At 39.0% G+C, this 21,416-nt stretch overlaps 1 protein-coding gene across 8 annotated transcripts in view; it reads left to right on the forward strand.

The window, feature by feature from the left end:
• EXOC4 (exocyst complex component 4) overlaps positions 1 to 21,416 on the forward strand; it is a 736,472-nt gene that overhangs the window by 469,589 nt on the left and 245,467 nt on the right. For 2 of the 8 annotated variants that reach the window (XM_044746180.2, XM_044746246.2), the window contains one exon: positions 20,963 to 21,103. The exons of 3 other annotated variants lie outside the window; for them this stretch is intronic. In XM_044746180.2, coding sequence (XP_044602115.1) covers positions 20,963 to 21,103 — 141 coding nt within the window. Of the gene's footprint in view, positions 1 to 15,600; positions 15,758 to 20,962; positions 21,104 to 21,416 lie in introns of those variants that run through there. 3 more of the 8 variants (XM_070513797.1, XM_070513788.1, XM_044746354.2) reach the window with 2 other exon arrangements.

A 21,416-nucleotide genomic window follows, 5' to 3' on the forward strand; every position in this document is an offset into this window, starting at 1 on the left:
TTAAGGTTCTTTGGACATTTATGGGCATTCTATTAACCCATACTCTTAAATCAAAGAAATAAGGCAAAATAAGTTAGAAATCTAATTCTAGCTGGGCTAGAAAGCTAAAGGAAGGGGGGACTTCAACTTGTAAATATGATTTTAAGGAATAGGTTAGTGGCTTCAGGAAATTGAGTTTTTGGGTCTCTCTTTTCACTGTCTGTTTATGATTGCCACAGTCCACTTTCTGATTCCACTCTTTGGTACTGGAAATACAAATGATGGTGTCTTTATGTCGTTGCCTAATAAAGTGCAGCATCCTCCTTACAGGTTACTCTTCTTCCTCTCTCTTTCCACTGCTGACTGCACGGACACGTTAGTCTAAGTTCTATATTAATTTATTCAATCAACTTTCAGGAGTTAATTGAACATCTTGTCTCTTGTTCCAGACATTTGGCATGTGTTGCCCCAAGGCCAGTTCCTTTATGTGGAAAAAGGACTGGCAAAGAAGGCTAATGGACCTCTTTGTGAATGAAGGACTACAGAATGTGAATGATGAATTGGGTTCCATTGTAATGTGGAGAGGATTCATTCACTCTTCTCTCTAATTTTTAAGATCATGTGTAATTTATGAAAAATTTGATTCATATTTGATTTTTAGCCTGTTAAATCATCAACATATTATTTTTCAAACATTATCAAATGCTCAAGAGCTAACATTTGGCTCCAAGTAAGCCTGTTGACATGACAAATAATTTGGATGAGCTTCAGAAACCTATTGCTTTGGGTCTTCACATACGTATTCTTCACAAAGTATGATTTTCTCTGTTTCTTTTTTGCAAGTTATGGGCCATGAGTTTGTTCCCGGCCTTACTGATGTCCTCCTAATTGCTTTGTGTCTAAGAATACTTACGTGTATTTTTAAAGTCATATTAAAAATGTGAAACACAACTGTCCTGTAACAAGAAGGCCCTTTTAGCCTTCTGGAAAGGAGGTAAAATGAAAACAAAAAAGAGCACGAGCTTTAATTCTGTTCTAAATATAAGACCACTTGAGGGCCAAGAAAATGACTTAATTTGTATTTTCAGACATTATTTTGTAATTATCTTTTGTTATTAATTTTTTATATTTAGTGTGCTAAGATTATGGATTTAAAATGATTTTACCAGGATCCTTAATGATTCTTGCTCCCTGTAAGAATCCTTTGAACGTAACATTTATCAGGATTTCTACTGAGATTAAAAACCATGCACATTTTGCTCTTTCTTCTAGGCCTCTGCTTGTTGTGTTGAGAACATATTATCTTTAGAAGAAATTATCAGGAAACTTTATTACTGGATTGTATATTTAGGTCTGTTTCAGACAATCTGAGGGTCTCCTTTTAGACTAGAATGTATAGTAAAAATACTTCCTGTGGTGGGACATGACGAGTTGCTACTCTAGACCTGAAAAGTGTTTTCACGTTCCTAGTAAATGTCATTCTAAAGAACAAGGCAGTAGTATGATTATTGGTAGAATCAGGGATGGCCTGATTTGGAATTGTAGTAGGAAGCAGGTATGTAGTATAGATGGGAGACAGTGGCATGTGGTTGAGAGTGCAGACTTTAAAACCATCGTATCTAGCTTCAAATCCTAGCCCAGTCATTTATTAGCTGTGTGACATTTAGCAAGTCACTAAATCTCTCTGTTCTTCTTTTTCTTCATCTGGTATATGGGGATGATAATAATAGTACCTGCCTTATAGGACTATTGTAAGGATTGAGTTTGTTAATACACATTAAGTTCTTAGAACAGTCTCTAGCATATAACGAGTACATATCATATATAGCACCTTCTATTATCATGAGTCATTATGAAGACAGTCTAGGTACCATACCTTACCCGTGTAATATTCTGTTCTCCTGGAACTGCATCTCCACCACACTTCTGTGCTATTTGCAGCCTAGATATCTAGTAACATTTACTCTTTACTTTATGCCCTATTTTATCTTATTTTATTTTAATGATTGGCACCTGAGCTAACGTCTATTGCCAGTCTTTTTTTTTTTTTTCTCCTCTTCTTCTTCTTACCAAAGCCTCCAAGTCCATAGTTGTATATTCTAGTCATAGGTCCTTCTAGTTGTGCTATGTGGGACACCACCTCAGCGTGAGCGGAGCTAGGTCCGCACCCAGGATCTGAGCCGGCGAAACCCTGGGCCGCCAAAGTGGAGCACGTGAACTTAACCACACTTCTTCTAAGAGGCTTATAAAAGTGTACTAGATCGATGAGTACTGCAGACATTCTTCCGAAGACTGTTCTGTGATTAACACAAAGGAAAGGTCCAAAGTATGTTGGGTAAGATTTTTAACCCAAGTTGTTCACCCTACTCTCTCTCTTGATTCTGATCTTAGGGAGTAATTAATGAGAAAAAAATGTAAACCAAATTCCTCATGATTCCTTATTAACTTTAAACAGGACTTGATCTGAGATATTACTTGCTCTGAGATATTATCTTCTTTAAGACTTCTTCACTGTTTCTAGGATGTGGATAGAGTCAGAAGGTTGAGGACCACTCTTCCCACCATTACTTACTGGAAAACTTATCACACTCTAACCCAAGGCTCAGAGCTGTTTTCCCTTCATTCTGTCGCATAGCAGAAACAATACCCAAGCAATAATTGCTTTATCTAATCCCTTATTAGTCTATAATGTGGCCTCTGCCATATTGGTTTTTTTCTTTTAATTTAGTTCTTCTAAAATGCTAACAGCGTTTCCCTTCTGATTTAGCCTCACATGGGCTGCATCAGAGACTTCTAAGTAAATTGTTACAGTGTTAATTAAGATTTTTATGGTTAAGCTCTATTCCGTAATAGGTATGATAGGATTTGGCCTCCTCTCTATCTTCAAATAAGCAATCCTCAAACATTCTTATGATCTTTCCTGCTGCCTTAGAAGATTTGGTATAATGGAGGGATGATGAAGCAATCAAACAAATTCTATTGATTCATCTCTGCGAATGTGATTCAGTGAGTACCTTGGATGCAAAATTACCTTTGGAGTTTAAGTTTCCTTTGCAAAGTTGCATTACAAAGGGAATTTTGTTTTGGTAGACTACAGGGTTTTGCTTTTAGATATTGTAAAATTTATATCTATTTCCCATCTTTGTTGTATAAGCAAGAGATTTAAATAGTGTCCATTTAATGCCCCATCTATAAAAAGAGGTTTTTTTTTTTTTTTAATAGCTTTCTCACTGCTACTAACTCTTATTTTTGCAGTATTGCTAGGTGAGAAGTGTGGCTTTCTAGTACCATAAAAAGCAAAGAGTGAGGGAAAAAAGAGAAGGACCAAATATCTTAGAGACTCTCTTCCTTGAAACTTTTCAGAACTCACTGGTCTTGGGATCATTTGGGAAATGTCTGTTAGTGGTAAGTCAGAGGACTTATCCTGATCATTTACTGGGGAGCGGGGCAGGGTGTTTTGGTAAATTGGAGGGGCGGGAGTTGGATGCTGGAGGGATGGGTTTCATTTGACAAATGATACTATCATAGAACAAATGGTCACCTACAGTTTTTTATTAGCTATTTTTTTTCTAGTCATCAAGCAGTACCCTAAACTCCTTCACACTGATAGTTAACATGCTTTCCAAAAGAATTCATTTTCTTCATATTTGAAGTAGTTTCCTCTTATAATTGCTTTTAGAGAATCTAAAACAGCCACTCTTTTAGCATTTTATTTGACAGTGTTACCAAGTGAATAAGAGGTTTTTTTGTTGGTTTTGCCTTTATAATATGGAGAAGGGAAGTGTTAATGATAGCAGCCTCAGAGATGTGTTAGATTTGGGAGCTCAAAAACTGGTTTTAAGAGCTTGTTATTAAACAAGTTTCTTCTTATAAATATGTATATTTTTTAGCTGCCCTTTGTTATTATTAGAGACAACCTCTTGCTTGGACTTAGCAGCTCTCTCAGATTTACCAGGAGTCTACCAGAATTATTGTTAATAATTCCCAAGAGCAAGTCTCTTTTTTTGTTTTGGAGCTTCGTGGTGTCATAAAGAATCCCACGCTGGATCGCTATGGCCCAGTTCAGGTTTGCCTGCCTTGCTCGGTCCTTGGCTGGGAGCACCTCGGGAAAACGTGGCCTGGCGTGAACACTGAGGGGATCCACAGGTGTGGTGCCTGTAGGCTGACAATCAGCTCTGCTCCCCACAGCACATTCTCTTAGAAGGAGATCTAAGTGGAGCACCTCCATGGCTGCCACAACCCCTGATAGCATGTTGGTATTTTTAAAACTAAGAATTGTTTTATATTGCCTCCTGAAATGCTAAGAGATTACTTGATCCTCTAAAGATGGCTCTAATTATAATACGCCTTGCTTCCTGGTGAATCCACATGTGACATCACAAAACTGGGCAGATGATCTTTTATTAGTCTTTGGAAGCATGAGACACTGGCCAGTGTGTCAGCAGCACTGATGAGAGTGGAACCTGCTGCCTTTGTTCCCTCCACCACTTTGGTTCTGAAAAAAAATAACTCTTAGATAGTGGGTCTGTCTATATAAGGGAAATAGAAAGTATCAAGAATCAAAAAAAGCTCTAAATGTAGAATTCAAAACAGTCCGTGAAGAAGGCTGTTGGAAGCTGAAAACTTTTGAAGGCTGTTTTAGGTTATCTGGTTCATTTTTTGGTAGCCGGTGGGAGTGGGGGAGTGGGACTCCTTAAACTCTAGATTAGACTAGACTTCTCGGGGCTGCTGGATTCACTGTAAAAATAAGCTGGCTTTCTATAGGTTCTGAAATCTACAGATAGTGTGTCGCACTATAGTGTTACAACAACTGGGCTGGTAGTTGGTAGACCTGAGTTTGGGTTCTGGCTCTGCCACTGACTAGATGTGTTTCCTTCAGCATATCACTTAGTCTTTCTGGGTTGGTTGTTTTTTTTTTTTTTCATCTGTAAATGCAAGGAATGAAGTATCAATGAATGCAGAGACCCTTTCCAATTCTAAAATCTGTTGATTCTGTCATTGGCTGGGGTTTTTCCAGATGATTGATGCCCAGCCACTCCCATACCTGAAATTTGTGGGAAAGCTTGATACATCTCCTGAGAATTGGTCTTGCGTTGGGCCCTCACTGTGTGAGTCTCCCATGTGGGGCTCAGCATTAACTCATTGTGATCAGTGGAGTGGTAGGGGCGCAGAAACTCAACTCCCAGTTGAGTGCTTGGCTTACTCTTACGCCTTTAGGAAAGTTATCTAACTTATCTTTAGTTTCACCAGCTACAAAATGCAATAATACCTCCTTCCAGACATGCTGCTTAATGAGTGACAACGCAAAAAAAGCTTCTGTTGTGTCAGAATCAACCTTTTCTAGTTTTATTCATTCCCTGTGGCTTCTCATATTTTTTTTAACCTTTCCTTTGTAATCCTAGCCTCTATGAGTCTTTCTACCTAATTTATCTTTGTGGATGAATACAATCAAGTTGGGTCAGTATTAAAAGGCTGCCAAGGGTTTCAGTATTGTCTATGTTCATAGTATCTTTTAAGCTTTTGTTGAGAACATGTTAGCTTCCTTAGCTTAGAGGAAGTCGTCAATCCAGACATTGCTAGTTATTTGTCAAAATTCTATATTAGGAAATGTTATATTTATACATATCTAGGTTTACTAAAATAAATGTAACCTCTGAGGGCGTGCAGTCATTCTGGGATCGAAACTAGTTAGATACTTGGGCCTCTAGGCTTACAATAAGCAAATATCTCTTGCTTTTATAAAATTATTAGATTATTTCAAATCACACAAATGCACCCATCCTTGGGGCTTTGCTGGCATTAACATTAATCGAAGTAATGCAAAATTCAATTAGAAATTATCCGATGCTCCCTGTATGTTGTTGATCTCACTAGACAAGGAGTCTCTTTTGCAGTAATCTACTTGAACAGATGAGACTCAGATCAGGCAGGCTGAAGGCTATCAAAGGGTAAGTTTCAAATCAGGGCAGAAGAATGATCCCAACATAGGAGGCTTCTTTGCAGCGTCATCCATAGTAGAAGTGAGCCTGGGGTAAGTCACACTTCAATGGATCCCCTGAAACACTTTCTTTTGTAGATAAAATCTGGTTAAATGAACGCCAGGAAATTGTCCTTAGATTAAATGTTCCCAGGACCCAGGCACATACCTACAAGTTTACCGTGCATGTGGGGGGAGAGATATGATATCAAAGGCTGATGCTATTATATGGGGTATACAGAAGGACAGGTCTCCACAACCTTCCCTCTGGCTTCAAGGTCACGGGCTTAATTCACTGGAAAGTAGGGTGACAGAGTGGAAAGACCCAAGTAAGTGTCAAGACAGACTAGGGTTTGAATCCCAGCCATACCATTTTTATTTGTCTAGTGACTTTGGACAAGTTACTCAACTTCATTGTGCTTCATCTTTAATAAGGGGATGTTTATCTCAACGGACAAGTTACTCAGCTTCATTGTGCTTCATCTTTAATAAGGGGATGTTTATCTCAACGGAGTATTATGAAGATTAGTAATAAAATATATAAAGCAATTGCTACGGTTCATAATATTCAATAAATGATTTTCTAAAAAACCTTCTGTAACTCATATCCTCTCTTGTGAATATGAGCTATTATATCCCTTGAAAACTTTACTTTTTTAGCCCCTTTCCAATAGTAGAGGATCCATGTCTTCATAGCATCCTTAAGTCACGTTGTTGCATAGGCTGCCAAGCCCTTTGCCAAAACCAGCTCTGGTTGGAGATATCCAGAGACCAGGGATTGTCTGTGGTTGATTGTTGGAAGAGTGGATCATAGCCACATATCCGTGTAGACTTTGATGCTTACGTATGAAACACTGCTATGTCTGACATCATATCATTAAGCCATGACCCTGACTATCATCTTCCTTACAGTTCCACAAGGACATAACTGCTTTTATGAACACTGAATTTTATATGATTCCTAGTGGCAGAAGGCCAGAATGTTCATCTCATTCACCATGCAAAATTACTCTGTGCTCTTGAACTCTTGCATTTAAGTAGTGTAATAAAGTGTGCATTCAGTGAACTGTGTGGAGAGTTAGTGTATGGGATCATTGCTTGTAGCTAGTTTTAAAAATTGTAAGTTATTTGGAAGGGAGGAACGTTCAGATTTTGACAAACAAAGATAGCTTAGTTCTTCCTTTGCTTACAATACGCTGGTGATACATGTTGTCAGTAACAGGAGGTATTATAGACTTGGGGTTGTGATGCTTTCAGATTTTGTGAAACTCTTCTATAGAACTGAGTTGTTTAGACCCTTAGTTGCTGGCAGTGGCGTGAGTACCAAGAGAAAAGTTCTATGCAGTAGATGGAATGCATATTTGTTTTTGATGTGCTTTCTTTGGACAGCTTATGAATGTGATAAATTCTTCACACTCCCATCTTTATATTCTTGGAGAATAGTAATCATTTGTTTAAAACATCCCATTTTATCTATCCTTCCATTTTCAGCAATAATATTAATAATTATGTTAATAATTCAAATCAATAAAATTTTTAATTATGGCATTTAATTTTCTTAAAGCACTTTCTCATTTGATTAACATATAGGCTTTTCTTTGCTTATATTTTTTTCCCTTAATCTTTATCATCGCTCTTACTAGGCAAAAAGGTCAAGTACAAGTGCTTGTAATGGTGCATAATAGTTATTGAACTCTAGTGGTTAAGACTTTAAGAGACCATTAAGAGGACAAAAAAATGTACCTTTGATATCTTAATTTGATCACTCTAATTGAGAAAATACACCGTAATAATTATTCAGTAGGTTTATTGACCTGATCATTCATTTGCCTGCTAATTTGGACCCTTGGTCTCTCCCTTTCTGAGTTTTATCTCCATTTAACTAGATGATATATGGAGAACCTTGGACATCAATATTCAGGTGATGGAGCACAGGCCTTGACCTGTGCCTTTTTCTCTTCTTTCTTCCTCCCTGGAGTCCGTTCTTCTTGTACATAGCATCGCTGATGGGCTCCATCAGGGAGCTAACAGCATAGGCTAGTTATAATGATGCTTTCAGATTTCTTCAGAGTCTGTAATTAAATGACATCACTAAATCTTAAATGCATCTGCTGTGAAAGTCAGAAGGCTAAATTATCCCATTAAAGAGAGAAAAGTGTTACTTAGTGTTAAAGAATCCCAAGTTTAGTATGCTGAAGAGTTGCTTCGGGAAAGCTGTTGAAAGCCAGTTGAGCATGGAACATAGTGGAAAGATTGGGAGGCTGGAAGGCCGTGTGGTTCAGAACAAGCTGTTCAAGATCACAGCTGCACTCGGGCTAACTTTTAAAAAAAGAAGGCATTTAAAAAAATATTTTTTTCTTTCCCAAATGTACTTAACCTCTTGTGTGCTGGTTTTCACTCTGAACAGCTGTGCTACTCCAGGCAGACAGCAGCAGCTACGTGTCCCAGAATAGTATATTGTAGTTAATTGGACCATAGTTTGAGAGAGACCAATGCCATGAGTTCAGTTCCCATGAGATCAACTAACTTCACTAAATTAAACCACCAGTTATCCTATCTCCGATATTAGCCGTCTCCCATGTTAGCAAAAGGGGATCTGGGAAAAGAATCTCTGTCGATCAGTCCAAAAGTGCCACCACTATTGGAATGATACCTTAAAACTGTGTCTTCTATGTGCTAAGTACATAAGTTTTAGAATTCAAGTATTATAACTTGTGCTACAGTAAGAAATACTTATTTGGTCTTTGTCCCTGATTCTGGGCACAGGTGCCTCAAACCGTTGTAATATCTGGAGTGATATAGTCAAGTGTCTTTTGTATGCTAATGAGATGACTGGTGACTGAGTACCCCTGGATAGCTTCAGGATGTGGGCTGGTTGCCAGAAAGACCAAGGCACTTGTAGAAGGTGGGAGCTTTCAGCCCCACCTCATGACCTCCTGGGAAGGGAGAGAGGCTGGAGCTTGAGCTTATCATCCACAGCCAGTGATTTAACCAGTCATGCCCACATAATGAAACCTCCACAAAACCCCCTAAACAACAGGATTCAGAGAGCCTACAGATGGTCAACACATCCACATGTCAGTAGGGGGCACACAGCAACTCTACTGGGACAGAAGCTTCTGTGCTTGGGACCCTTCTGGACCTCATCCCATGTACCTCCTCACCTGGCTGTTCATTTGTTCCTGTATAATAAACTGGTAATAGTGAGTCAACTGTTTTCCCTGAATTCTGTAAACTATTCTAGCAAATTATCGAACCTGAGGAGGAGGTCGTGGGAACCCTGTTTTGTAGCTGGTCAGTCAGAAGTATGAGAGGCTTGAGACTTGTGATTGGTATTTGAAGTGGGGGCAGTCTTGTGGGACCCAGCCCTTAACTTGTGAGGTCTATCACTAACTCCAGGTAGTTAGGGTCAGAATTGGATTGAATCATTAGACATCTAGTTGGTATCTGGATAGTTGGAGAATCGATTGTAGGTGTGGAAAAAATCCACACAAGTGGTGTCAGGAGTGTTGTGAGTAAAACTTGTACATATGTGTACATTACTTGTACATAGTCATACTTGTACATTATTTTTTTTTTTTAGTTATCAGTTGTGATGCTCCCTTTTAAATATAAAAAATCATGTAAGCACTTTGTCGTCTTAGCTTTTTCAATAATTATTTTCTTTGACACGTCCATAGAATTGAGAAATTGTCTCAATAGATTTTTTTCCTTCTCATATGTGTCTGGTTTATTATACTGTATCACAATCTAGGCCTTTTAGCCTTGGTTTACTGAGTAATATAGGGATAGAATGGTAACTGAGGGAGGAACTGGGGTGACCTGGACAAGAACCGTCTCGTATTCCTCCCTCGTTCCCTAAGCACATACTTACTTTCTTGAAGCTGCCTGGCTCCTTCCATCCTCAGCACTTGAAAACTGCGTTATCTCCAGTTACCAAACCAAGAGGTCAAAGGAAGGGATGGAGAAGGGAAGTGGGTATATGTTCTATATTCTTGGTTTTACTTTAGACGACTTTTAGTCTTCTTACGTCAAATCTCAGCCTCTTTCCAAAATACCAAATATATCAATGAAGAGTTTCTTTAGTGTAAGTAAAAGAAAGCAATACAAGAAAAAAGGAAACTTTTTAGGGCAGTAGTCTTTCGTAGAATCTAAGCCTTTGGAAGGACAGAAACCTTTGGAAGGGTAGCTCTGGGGACCTCAGCAGGAGGAGTCTGGAAGTCTTCCCTCCGTCGTGCTCCCTTTATATGACCCGGGTCTCCCACCTTGGCCAGGTATCTCCTGACACTATGTAAATCAATTAGTGCAAAGACAAGGCCATGCAGCAGAAAAAATAGCTTCAAAGAGTCTACCCTTCTGGGGGTTATGGAGTCTTCTCTGAGAAGGGGACTGGGTAGGCCGTTCAAAAAGTGTCCGTGTTGTTGTTGAAGGTCCCAGAGGCTTCATTTCAATTCATCAAAAAGCAAGTGTCAGAGTTTTCTAGACGAGCACTCATTCCAGAAATGTGGTGAAAGCTCTCAAAGCATATTCAGCACCTGGGAAATTTGGAACACTAGGTCTAGAAAAGCGTTTTTTCTCAGGCTTAAGGCCACATAGAAGGTCTACGCTCTGTCATTTTACATTTTGCTGACCTTTATTCAGTTGCCTGCCACTTTTCCCCCTATCCAACAGAAGGCCAGGGAAGATCCAACAGTGATGACTTCATCATCCTGGCTCTTAGAAGACTTATGGTTTATGTGTCTCCAAGGAACTTATGGTTGGTTGCATATTAAATTTCCCTTCTAAGCATCCAGGCAAACAGAGAAGAAAACCCCAAAGACCCATATTGTTTTTTGCCCTGTCAAAAATGTAAAATAATAAAGTTAATCCATTATTTATATGTATATATTTAGTATCTGTTGTGCTCAGAGTATTGTGCTAGAATTGCGGAGAATATAAGAAAGTTGAAGCAGTTGCTGAATTCAAATAGTTTACACTTAAGTGGACACATGAGACATAAACACAGAAGTAGTTACCATTATACTTCAAGGTTGTAAATAAATCCCAAATGATCAGTATTTAGGTGGAAAGTGCTTTAGACAAAGAAGAGGAAGGATTCATGAATAACATCAATAATGATAAGTAACGTTTATTGATCATTTTCTGTCAGGTACTATATTGAGCACTTTTTATGGGCTATGTCATTTAATTCCTCAACATATGGGTGGTATTGTTTTATAAAGCGAAAGGCTCATAGACGTTAAATAACTTGTTCAGGGTCACACAGGTAGTAGCAGCATGACCCAGATACTTCTCAGTGCTCATGTTCTTAACCATTATGGTACATTGTTTAGGATATGTCCAATTTTAGGGAATTTCCTAGAGGAAAGGGACTAAAGTTCATGTACATTCAAAACACTGTAATTATTAGATTCTTGGTTGGTTCCCCTCCTCCCTCACTGCTGTTGCTTCTCCTTTGCTGGTCCTCCTTGTCTTTTCTGTCTCTGAATTGGGATATCTCAGGGCTCAGTCTTTCGACTTCTTCTCTTTTCTATCAGATGTACTTCTAGTCTCATGATGTTAGATAGCTACTATGCACTATTATTTTCTAAATTTTTATCTGCACTGCCAATCTCTCCTCTCACCTCTCGAGTCATCTATCCAACTGCCCACTTGATCTGTCTTCTTAGATGTCTAATTGGCATCTTCAACTACATTTCTCCAAAACGAAACTCTTAATTTCTTCCTACCTCTTCCTCCTTTTGTCTTGCGCATCTCAGTAAATGCCAGCTTCAACCTTCCATTTGCTGAGACCAGAACTCTTCATGTCATTCTTAACACCTCTCTCTTTTATATCCCATACACAATAGGTTGTTGACAAATCTTGTGTGCCCCACCCTCAGACTACATAGACCACCTCCACTGCTCCCACCTGACCCAGGCCATCATAATCTCTCATCTGCACTGTTGCAACAGCCTACTATCTGAAGTTCTTACTATTTTTCTTGCCCATTATATTCTGTTGTCCACATGGCAGTCAGAGTGATCTTGTTAAAACACAAAGTAGATCATAACACTCAGTTAGGGTAAATTCAGATTCTTTACCAGAACCTATAAAGCCCTCATGACCTGGCCCCAGTGATTTCTCAGGTTCCATCTCTCATCACTCTTTCCTTCTTCCTGCTTCACCCCCACTAGCCTCATTGATGTTTTTCAAATGCAAAAATTCTGTTATTCCTCAGGATCTTTGCACTTGTTATTCTCCCTTCCTGGAATGCTGTAGCTTCAGAAATCTGTGTCACTCTTGACTTTATTCTGGTCTCCGTTCAAATGTTATCTTCTTCAGAGGCTCTCCCTGACTGTCCTCTTTAGAAGAGCAACTGCTCATCACTTTCCAGCCCTCAGTCTCCTTTATTTTAATTTATAGCATCTGTCACTACTTAATACATGTCTGTTTCATGTCTGTCTCCCCTAACTAGAATGTAAACTGCATTAGTCAGCAGCTTTGTCTGTTGGGTCCTCAGTGTCTCAAGCAATGCCTGCCACGTAGTAGAAACTCAACAAATACCTGTGAACTGATTATCAATTGGGTTCAGTTGTTTATTCAACACTAAACAATTCAGGCATTTTAAGTACAATTCCAAGGATCAAATATCTTCATACTCAGCAGTGACCTGAAAGAGCTTGTCCCTTAGGAAGTTCGCTGTGAGATCTCAGTGCAAGGACAGGTTCTGGCATTCTCACAGGGAACCCTGAAGCTGAAATATATGATCATCTAATAAGTATTTGTTAACTCTAGTGTGACCACATGCTATTCTAGGCTTTTGAGGAGGCTCAAAGATGTGGAAGACATGGCTGACAGGTGAGTAGCTCCAGCAGTGACATTGCCTTTTCTAATGAAGTACTCAGAAGTCATAAGGCAGGCACTATGAAACCTGCCATCTCTATTTAGTCACTGTTCTTTGGTGATGCTATTGTATCTACACATCAGCACCTTTAGATGACATATCACCTACTTCCCACGATCCTCATCGCTTTCTTTTTGTATCCTGTTAATGGTTTACGGTTAATTTAATCATTGCTCATACCAACCCATGGTCTTTCAGTTATCTTTAATCTGGCTTTCAGTTCATATTCGGATTGCTTTGGTTTCCTCAATCAGATAAAAAACACTACTCCATTAGTGATTATGAATGAAAAATGAAAATAGTGATAACAGTGGACTGTAAGTTAATGAAGAGCCCAGAGAAAGGATTTTAGCACATCAAAAAGCAAGTTGTTCATCAGCTGATGAATGGGTAAATAAAATGTGGTATACCCATACAATGGAATATTATTCTGCAATAAAAAGGAATGAAGTACAGATACATGCCATAACATAGATGAACCTTGAAAACATAATGCTACATGAAGGAAGCCAGTCGAAGAGACCACCTATTGTATGGTTCTATTTATATGAAAAGTCCAGAACTGACAAATGTATAGAAATAGGTAGATTAGTGGTGGCCTAGGGCTGGAAGTGGAGTGGAGTTGTGAGGGAAGTGGAGAGTCACTGCTAATGGATATGGGGTTTGTTCTAGGACTGATGAAAATGTTGTAAAGTTGATTATGGTAATGGCTGCACAACTCTGTGAATATACTAAAAACCATTGAATTATAAACTTTAAATGAAAGAATTATTTGGCATGTGAATTATATCTTAATAAAGCTAGTATGTAAGCAGGAAGGAAGGGAAGAAAGGAATTTTTTATCTGAAAAGTTCTGGAACACTGGGTCAAGAAAAGCATTTTCCTCAGGCTTAAGGCTAACAAAAGCTCTCCACTTTGTGCCACTTTGTAGTTTGCTGACCTTTATTCAATTCTATGCTACTTCTCCCCACCTCCCCACCACAAAATGGCACATATTTTCCTTTTGCCTCTCTTAATTTGTTCAACTGTTAATTTTCTAGTGGCATTGGTGGTGTAGTGGTGAGCATAGCTGCCTTCCAATTGTTAATTTCCAGCAAGCTTCCTAATGTAATTATGTAGTCTGCCACACTAACAATAAAGGATTATCATTTGATGATAAAGCGATACAGTGTATTGGAAAGACCAGAAGAGGATATGAAAATCCCGGGTTCTAGGCCCAGTGTTACCTAGGTGTATCCTTGGTCAAATTACGAAAGTCTGTACTCAGTTACTTAGTTTGGTTATAAATCGTGTTACTATTATAATAATTGCAGAATTACTAGTCAGTTTAAGACTATCCATTTCAAAGGGAAAATGTTATTTTGGTGTCAGCTGTGGGGGATGATGGGAAAAGACTTCCTCCTTCACATTTTAGTTTCTAAGAATACACTGTTGTTGAAAGCAGTGAAAGACTGTAAGTGTAAGTTGTGCGTTTTGACCATCACAACCATATTATACTGATTTAGTTTCTAACTCTGTATCTTAGATGTAGTCAGCATATTGATCATCTGGTTTAAAGCGTCCAAGGGCTTGCCATTTTTTTCTGGATAGCAAGATCTTCAGCCCATTGACCATGTAATTAGAAGAAATATATATTCTCATGTGGCAAACCTGACGCCATTAGTGTTAGGCAGCTCCTAAGGGAGTCAGAAGCTGCCTCCAGCCTGGTAAATAATGAGCACATAACTAACCCAACCTCATCTCCCCAGCAGAAATAAGAGTCAGCCTACTTTACAGTCCACAGTGTGGTCCATGAATCAGTGGTTGCTGAGTGAACTGCAGTTACCCCAGCTGGAGGAGAAACAAGGTTTTTTAGGAGCAATAGAGCATGCAATAGAATGTAGACAGGAGAGGAATTTGATGAATTGATTTTCACTGGAAAATTCTAAGAGATGTCTTTACCTAAGATTGCTTAATAGTCCTAAAGCTTTAAGCTTCTAATGAGTCTCTCCCATCCCATTGAGGGCACTTACAGGTTGCTAAGCACTGAGTAGGCTGAAACAAATGATGCAAAAACATGATTTAATTTCCCGGAACTATGGGGGTGATTACTGTAACACTTCAAACTGAACTTACACAATGGGAAGAAAACATGTGGAAGCTATTTACCTTTATTACAAGTTAACATGTTAGCCCTATTTCACATAATTTGTATTTTGTGAGTGGTCACATGCATTCCATATGAAATAAATGATTAGGCAAATTCTTCATATAATTGATCCCCTATTTCTAGATCTGGGTTATTCTCTTATTTTTTAAACTAGCAGTAACTGAAGGGAAGATATCATGACTGAAATATTCTTTAGCTTCACAACACAAACCTTTCCAAATTGGAATTTGTGGGTAGAGGTTCATGCTGCACACTACTGGGGGCTCTGTGGAACCTGCTTGTCAAATAAACAGAACACTTATCCTCAGGCATGTGGTCCCAATAGCTTTCACAAGCATTAAACTCACTTAGAAAATAATTAGTAATCAAAAAGGCATTTAAACTCAACTCTCTGAAGCATGGAGGAAGATGTATATTACATAAATTGAATTATCAGTATAAATATCTACTTTGGTTATAGACATAATTAGGTTTTAGTGAAAGAAGACATTTCTGTAGATTGGGGAGATGTGGGAATGTTTTAACGATTGAAGTATCATTTTTATTAGGGCTGCATATCCGGAACTGGTATTGAATATTGAACTCTGGATCCTCTCTTCTCCACTTAGAATGGTGAGATCTTCACGTTTTAGAACTAGAAGGAATATGACGGCTGATCTCACTCAACAGCTGACTGTCCAGAATTCCCAGCTCCTAGAAGTCTGTGAAGTTGGTGATAAGCTTCACAAGTTATTTTCAGTTTATTCATGAGTATGGATGCACTCATGATATGGCTGCAACATTACCAATAGGTTTATTTATATCCTGGCTGGAGTTCTGTGAGCTCAAGGTGAGCACTTACTGTAGGCTCCATAGAAGTAGGGGCTGGGTCTGCTCGGTTCAGTTGTGTGTCCTTAGCTCCCTGAATAGGGCCTCAGACATGCTGGGACGTTCATCAGTATTTGTTGGTTGGACAAATGGGCAGAAGAAGAACTGATCAGTCCTTTTGGCAATTTATAAACAAATTAATTTTTAAAAGGAGAAATAAGTTATTTAATAAAAGCAGTTTGGTTAGTAAAAATATTTCAAAACAAAATCTCAGTGAGAGTGAATTAGTAAAATAAGTTCTTGATGCATAAACTATGTTCAACAGTTCTCCACGTGAGTTAATTAGCTTGCTCCAATCTGATTAGCAGGATGATAGCAGAATCAGGATTAGAATCCAGAGCTATTGGTCCGCACTCGGCCTACCATAAACTGTGTTATCTAAAACAGATCAAATTTCTTTATGTGCTTAATCGTTATGAAATAATGTTATCAAAGATTTAGAAATCAAACATCAGTGGCTTTAAATACAATTTACCTCTATAGTTATTCTTTCTTTTATTCATGTTTAACATGTGGAAACTTAATTAAACATTGTTTTTTCACATGCAGATGAGACTCTATCGGGGAGAATTTGGGAGTGTAGGAAATTTGGGGGAGTTGCATCTACCTTTGAGAATCTGGTGACAGCTGTGGACCCTGGAGAAATATTTGTATGCCCAGACCCAGGCAATTTGACATGCAGCATCAGGCGATTCGCAGACCCCAGGTTAAGGACCCTGGTTTAGGGAGTCGGCTGCTGTTCTCTTTGTCCCTTCCTTGGTTTCAGATGTTTTCTTTAGGGCTTTCACTCTTGCTTCTGATTAGATCAGAATTAAGCAGCCCATAATGTCTCATCATTTAAAATGCCCCAAAACATACTTTTCACATTGTCTATAGAAAGTGATTATTTTATTTACAACTAAGGCATTTTCATTTCTTAAAATATGGAAAATGAAAAAAACTGCTATAGAGGAAAATTGTTCACAGGAACAAAAATCTAAATTACTGTGCTTTGATGAAGCCGTAAGTGGAGCTATTGTAGAATGTGCATTTTTATCCAAAATGAAAATGGAACTGTAAAAACTGAGACAATTTTGATGCTCTGAAAAAAAGTATACAAAAATAATATGCATTTATGTTTTCTCAAGAGGATATATCAAAAGGAGTAGTCAACTTTAGTTGTCTGAGTGGATTTGGAGGCTTGTTAGTATAGAGAGCCAAATGGTGAGTAGTCTTCCAGATTGTTCTTGACTTTGGAACATCAGCAGGAGTGGTGCAAGCAAGGAGGGTGAAGGTGGACATTCACTTGGCCCTTTTTTTTTTTTTTTTTGCTGAGGAAGATTCACCCTGAGCTAACATCTCTGCCAATCTTCCTCTATTTTGTATGTGAGTCACCACCAGAGCATGGCCACTGACAAGTGGTGTAGGTCTGCGCCTGGGAACCAAACCTGGGCCGCCGAAGCAGTGTGTGCCAAACTTAACCACTGGGCCATGGGGCTGGCTCCTCACTTGGCTTTTTTGAGGCATTCTCTCCCATCCCACCCCCACACTTTCTCTTCTTTACCTGTGAAAATATGTCGATTATTAGGAAAGTAAGCACAATGTATTTAAGTGGCAAATGAAGATGTTTAATAAAAGCAGGGCCTCAAAATCCTCAAAGAGCAGTTTGAGCAGTGAGCTGTTTTACCTTATTTTATCATCTTCATTAATGATTTGAATGCTAGTGCTTCGAAGAGACTCTAACAGAGGCAGTAGTATTCTGTTGATCTTGACTATATTAATCAGGTGCCTCACATAACTTTTGAACTGTGAGTCTCAAGTGTACAGCTCCAAGAGGACCCCAGCTTTACATGGCCCTTCTAACAGCAATGAAAATGCCCCCCTTGCATTTTGTCGCTCTTTTCCTCCATAGCTCTCCTGATTCAGTGGGAGACTGATTGAAGAGTTAGATTTGAGGCCCTGGAGCATGGGAAGACAATTTTTCCTTGTATATCTTGCCCATTATTTTGCTAGTGAGTGGGGGTTTTTTCTACTTTCCAGTCTGATCAATTTTGGATTCTTCATGAGGCTTCTAGTGTTCTTGACTTCAAGTTGGAAAAATAACTCTTTAGAGATACCATATCATATACATTCAGGTGACTTCAGTAATTAGGGTAATATTTGCATCCTTGGTGTCCAGATGAATCATAGACTAAGTGTCTCTCTCCCATTTTAAATGGTGAATTATTTCAGAAAGCCACTGGTGGCCTAGCCCCTTTGTCACCTATACTAATGAAATTGACACTCCCTGGCCGCCTAGTGAGCCTGGAAGCAGAGCCTACCTCTTCTGCTTTGGAATTCTTACTTAATTTTCAGTGTTTGTAAAAATCTCAAAATTAAATCAGCTTTTTCTGATTTTGAACTGTAGTTACTAGGCTATTCCATCTCTTCTCTTAGCACCTGAGAGACACTACTTTCAATTAAACTCATTCAAGTTTCAACTCTTTTAGCCCAGGTGTTCCTGCCATCATTACATTAGTTTCCCTGGAAGCTGTCCAGGCTGTTGATAATAGCCTGAATGTGTCACAACCAACTGCCACTGATCACCTTGTCTTCTTCAATAGCAGCACTCTTTGGCTTCATTGACTGAGCCTCTCTCAGTCTAGTCACTCTGTTTTTCAAAGCAACCAGTCATTGTGAGTGCTTTCTTAAATGTTCAATCGAAGAGACTGTGTATTCAAAGAACTTTAAAAAAAATCAAGTATTACACAAGCAAGTTCATATGTAACTATTGTTGAATATAACTATTACCCTCAATAGGTAAAGAATGAAGACACTTAGAAAAGGGAGGACAACGGTTAATGGGCCTACTTTTCCCTTTAACTGCAGCCATGAAAAAATATAATCCTCATTAAAGGGTTGTAAAGTTGTCTGCTTTAGTAGTTCAGCACACTAATGTCTCCTTGCTTTTAGTGCTGTTTTAGCCTGTTGACCCTCTGTTCCTGCAGCTGGGAGTTTATTAGTCTTTGTGGCCTTTGGAGATGAATATTCATAATGAGATAGCAGTGATACTCCAGGTCCCTTTAAGGGCCCTTAGGGAATTACTCTTAGCAATGAGGAAGGCTGAGAAAAAGGCCAAATCATGCCAGCATCCCGTCATCCCATACCGAGTCATGGAGTGTGAGGGCTGTACTCAAAGGATCTGTCCAGTTTATCTCACAAGTAAACTAAGGCCCAGGGTCACACAGTTATCAGTAGGACAACCACGTTGGAATCCAGGTCTTCCCATTCCCAGGCCATATTCTTTCTACGACAGCATGCTTGTCTCCACATTAATTTGCAGTTTTCCTTCCTGAGGTTCTAACCCATTGAAAGTGTGAAATGACAAATATCTAATTAGAGGGGCTGGCCCCGTGGCCGAGTGGTTAAGTTCGCGCGCTCCGCTGCAGGCGGCCCAGTGTTTCGTTGGTTCGAATCCTGGGCGCGGACATGGCACTGCTCATCAGACCACGCTGAGGCAGCGTCCCACATGCCACAACTAGAAGAACCCACAACGAAGAATACACAACTATGTACCGGGGGGCTTTGGGGAGAAAAAGGAAAAAATAAAAAAAAAAAAAATCTTTAAAAAAAAAAAAAAATCTAGAGTTTGACCATATGATGAGATATATGTGACAAAGCTACTCAAGGAGGGTAGAGAAGTAGAAAAGGATCTCTGTCAACTCAACCATGTAAGTTCTTAGAAGTAAACTCTCATTATATTTTGGGGTATTAACTTCACCAACTATATCACAGTTTTTCCTTGTAAAAATTATCACCATGATTATTAACAACTTCTTTAAAACATCCTTAAGTTGATTCACAGAGAGGTTATGGAACACCTGGTAAGTGCTGATCATTATGGTAGAGTGGGGAATGTGGAAGACATATGATGGTGCTTCCTTTTAAATTCTTTTTTCTTAATTGTATTGTAAGCATCATATGAAGATTTGTAATTATAAGATAACATCATTAAAATTCTTATGATTGCATTTTAATTTACTATAGGCACCCAGTCGTCTAGCCTTGAAAGTTTTAGGTTAAATTCTGCTTCACTTTCTCCAGAGGCAGCTTAGTTTAGTGAGTATTGTACTTGTTTCATTTCTAATGAGATTAGCTCAGATCAAAGAATAGTTTTACTTTCCCAAGGTGACGTCATTTGGATCCCAGACTGAGGTGGTATTTTTCCTGGAATGCATACTAATCAGACTTAAGGGGGAAAGAGCTCTAGTAGAAATATGGCCAGGGGGCCACCCCTCCTAATCAAAGCTGCCCGGAAAGGCTCCTAAACTGACGGAAGGATAAACTAGATGGCTTTGCCTGTTACACGCATGGCACGGACATAATATTAGCCTAACAAGATTATTTTTAGAGATCTGTGTTTTTGGTTTTATTTGAAAGACACCTGACTTCATAGATGGGCTCCTTCCCTACTTATGTGCCCAGAAAGCTAATTATTCACTTGGAGGGTAATGAAAGACTCTGCCATCTGTCTGCAGATTTAATGGAGTGTCAGCACATCCCAAATAGGAAGTAATTGGATTGACAGACACAAAGCCAGTTATTAGACTGTTATTATCTGATTGGAAAAAGCAGGCGGAGAAGCATACAACTATAGCAAAACTAATCTGATGATGTCTGTTGTTCCCGGAATGCACAGTCTGCCACACAGAATTCATAGGCTTTAACACCCCTGCCTGGCTTAGGAACGTTTGGAGTTCCTCCTGGAAGAATTCATCTCTGTATTCCTATTACAAATCATTATAATGCAATCTAATAAAACACAGTTTGCATAAAGATGGGGCCCATTTATAAAACTGTCACTGCAGCCACTCTATTAATAGAGCCATTTTAAAGATTTATTGTGAGCATATGTTACTTTTTACAGGGGGCCAGATTGAGAGCTGCAGGATTTGAACATGTAAGAATATGCTACTGGTGATAATTCAAAAAAAATTTAAGCTATTCTGCCCAAGTAATGTCATTAGACTGTTACTCTTTTCTTACTTTTCAGGTATGATCATCAAACAACAGTCTTAATGAGACATTAAAGAAAGATGACAAGATCTAGAGCAGTGTTGCATAAAGACTCTTTTCCTTTCACAGATTCCCATTTTGCTGCCTGACACCACTGGAGATCAGGGGACACATGGGATGGGGTAAATATGAGAGTCTGGAAGCAGAACTGGGCTCTGGAGCTTTATTCTTCTCTGAACAACTGCCTAGGATGGATCTGATGGGGGAGAGGTAGTAAAGATATTGCTTCCGTTCATTCACTAATTGGTTCAGTGAGAATCATCACCTCCTGGAGTTTCTAGTCCTCGCAGTTCATGGAGAGAACTAGAAGGGAATCCAGCGAGTTTTCATTTATTGAACAGGTATCTCTAGAGTGCCTACAACGTGTAACACACTTTTCTAGGTTCTAGGTCCACAGCTATGACCTAAAGTCCCTGTCCTCACGGCGCTCACGTTCCAGTGAGGCGAATGGAAAATAAAAAAGTAAAGATATATATGTGGTATCCGATTATGATAAGTTCTACAAAGAAAAAGAGCCAATTAA

The sequence above is a fragment of the Equus asinus genome, chromosome 1, assembly GCF_041296235.1.
Source record: "Equus asinus isolate D_3611 breed Donkey chromosome 1, EquAss-T2T_v2, whole genome shotgun sequence".
In the NCBI taxonomy this organism is placed as follows: Eukaryota; Metazoa; Chordata; class Mammalia; order Perissodactyla; family Equidae; genus Equus; species Equus asinus.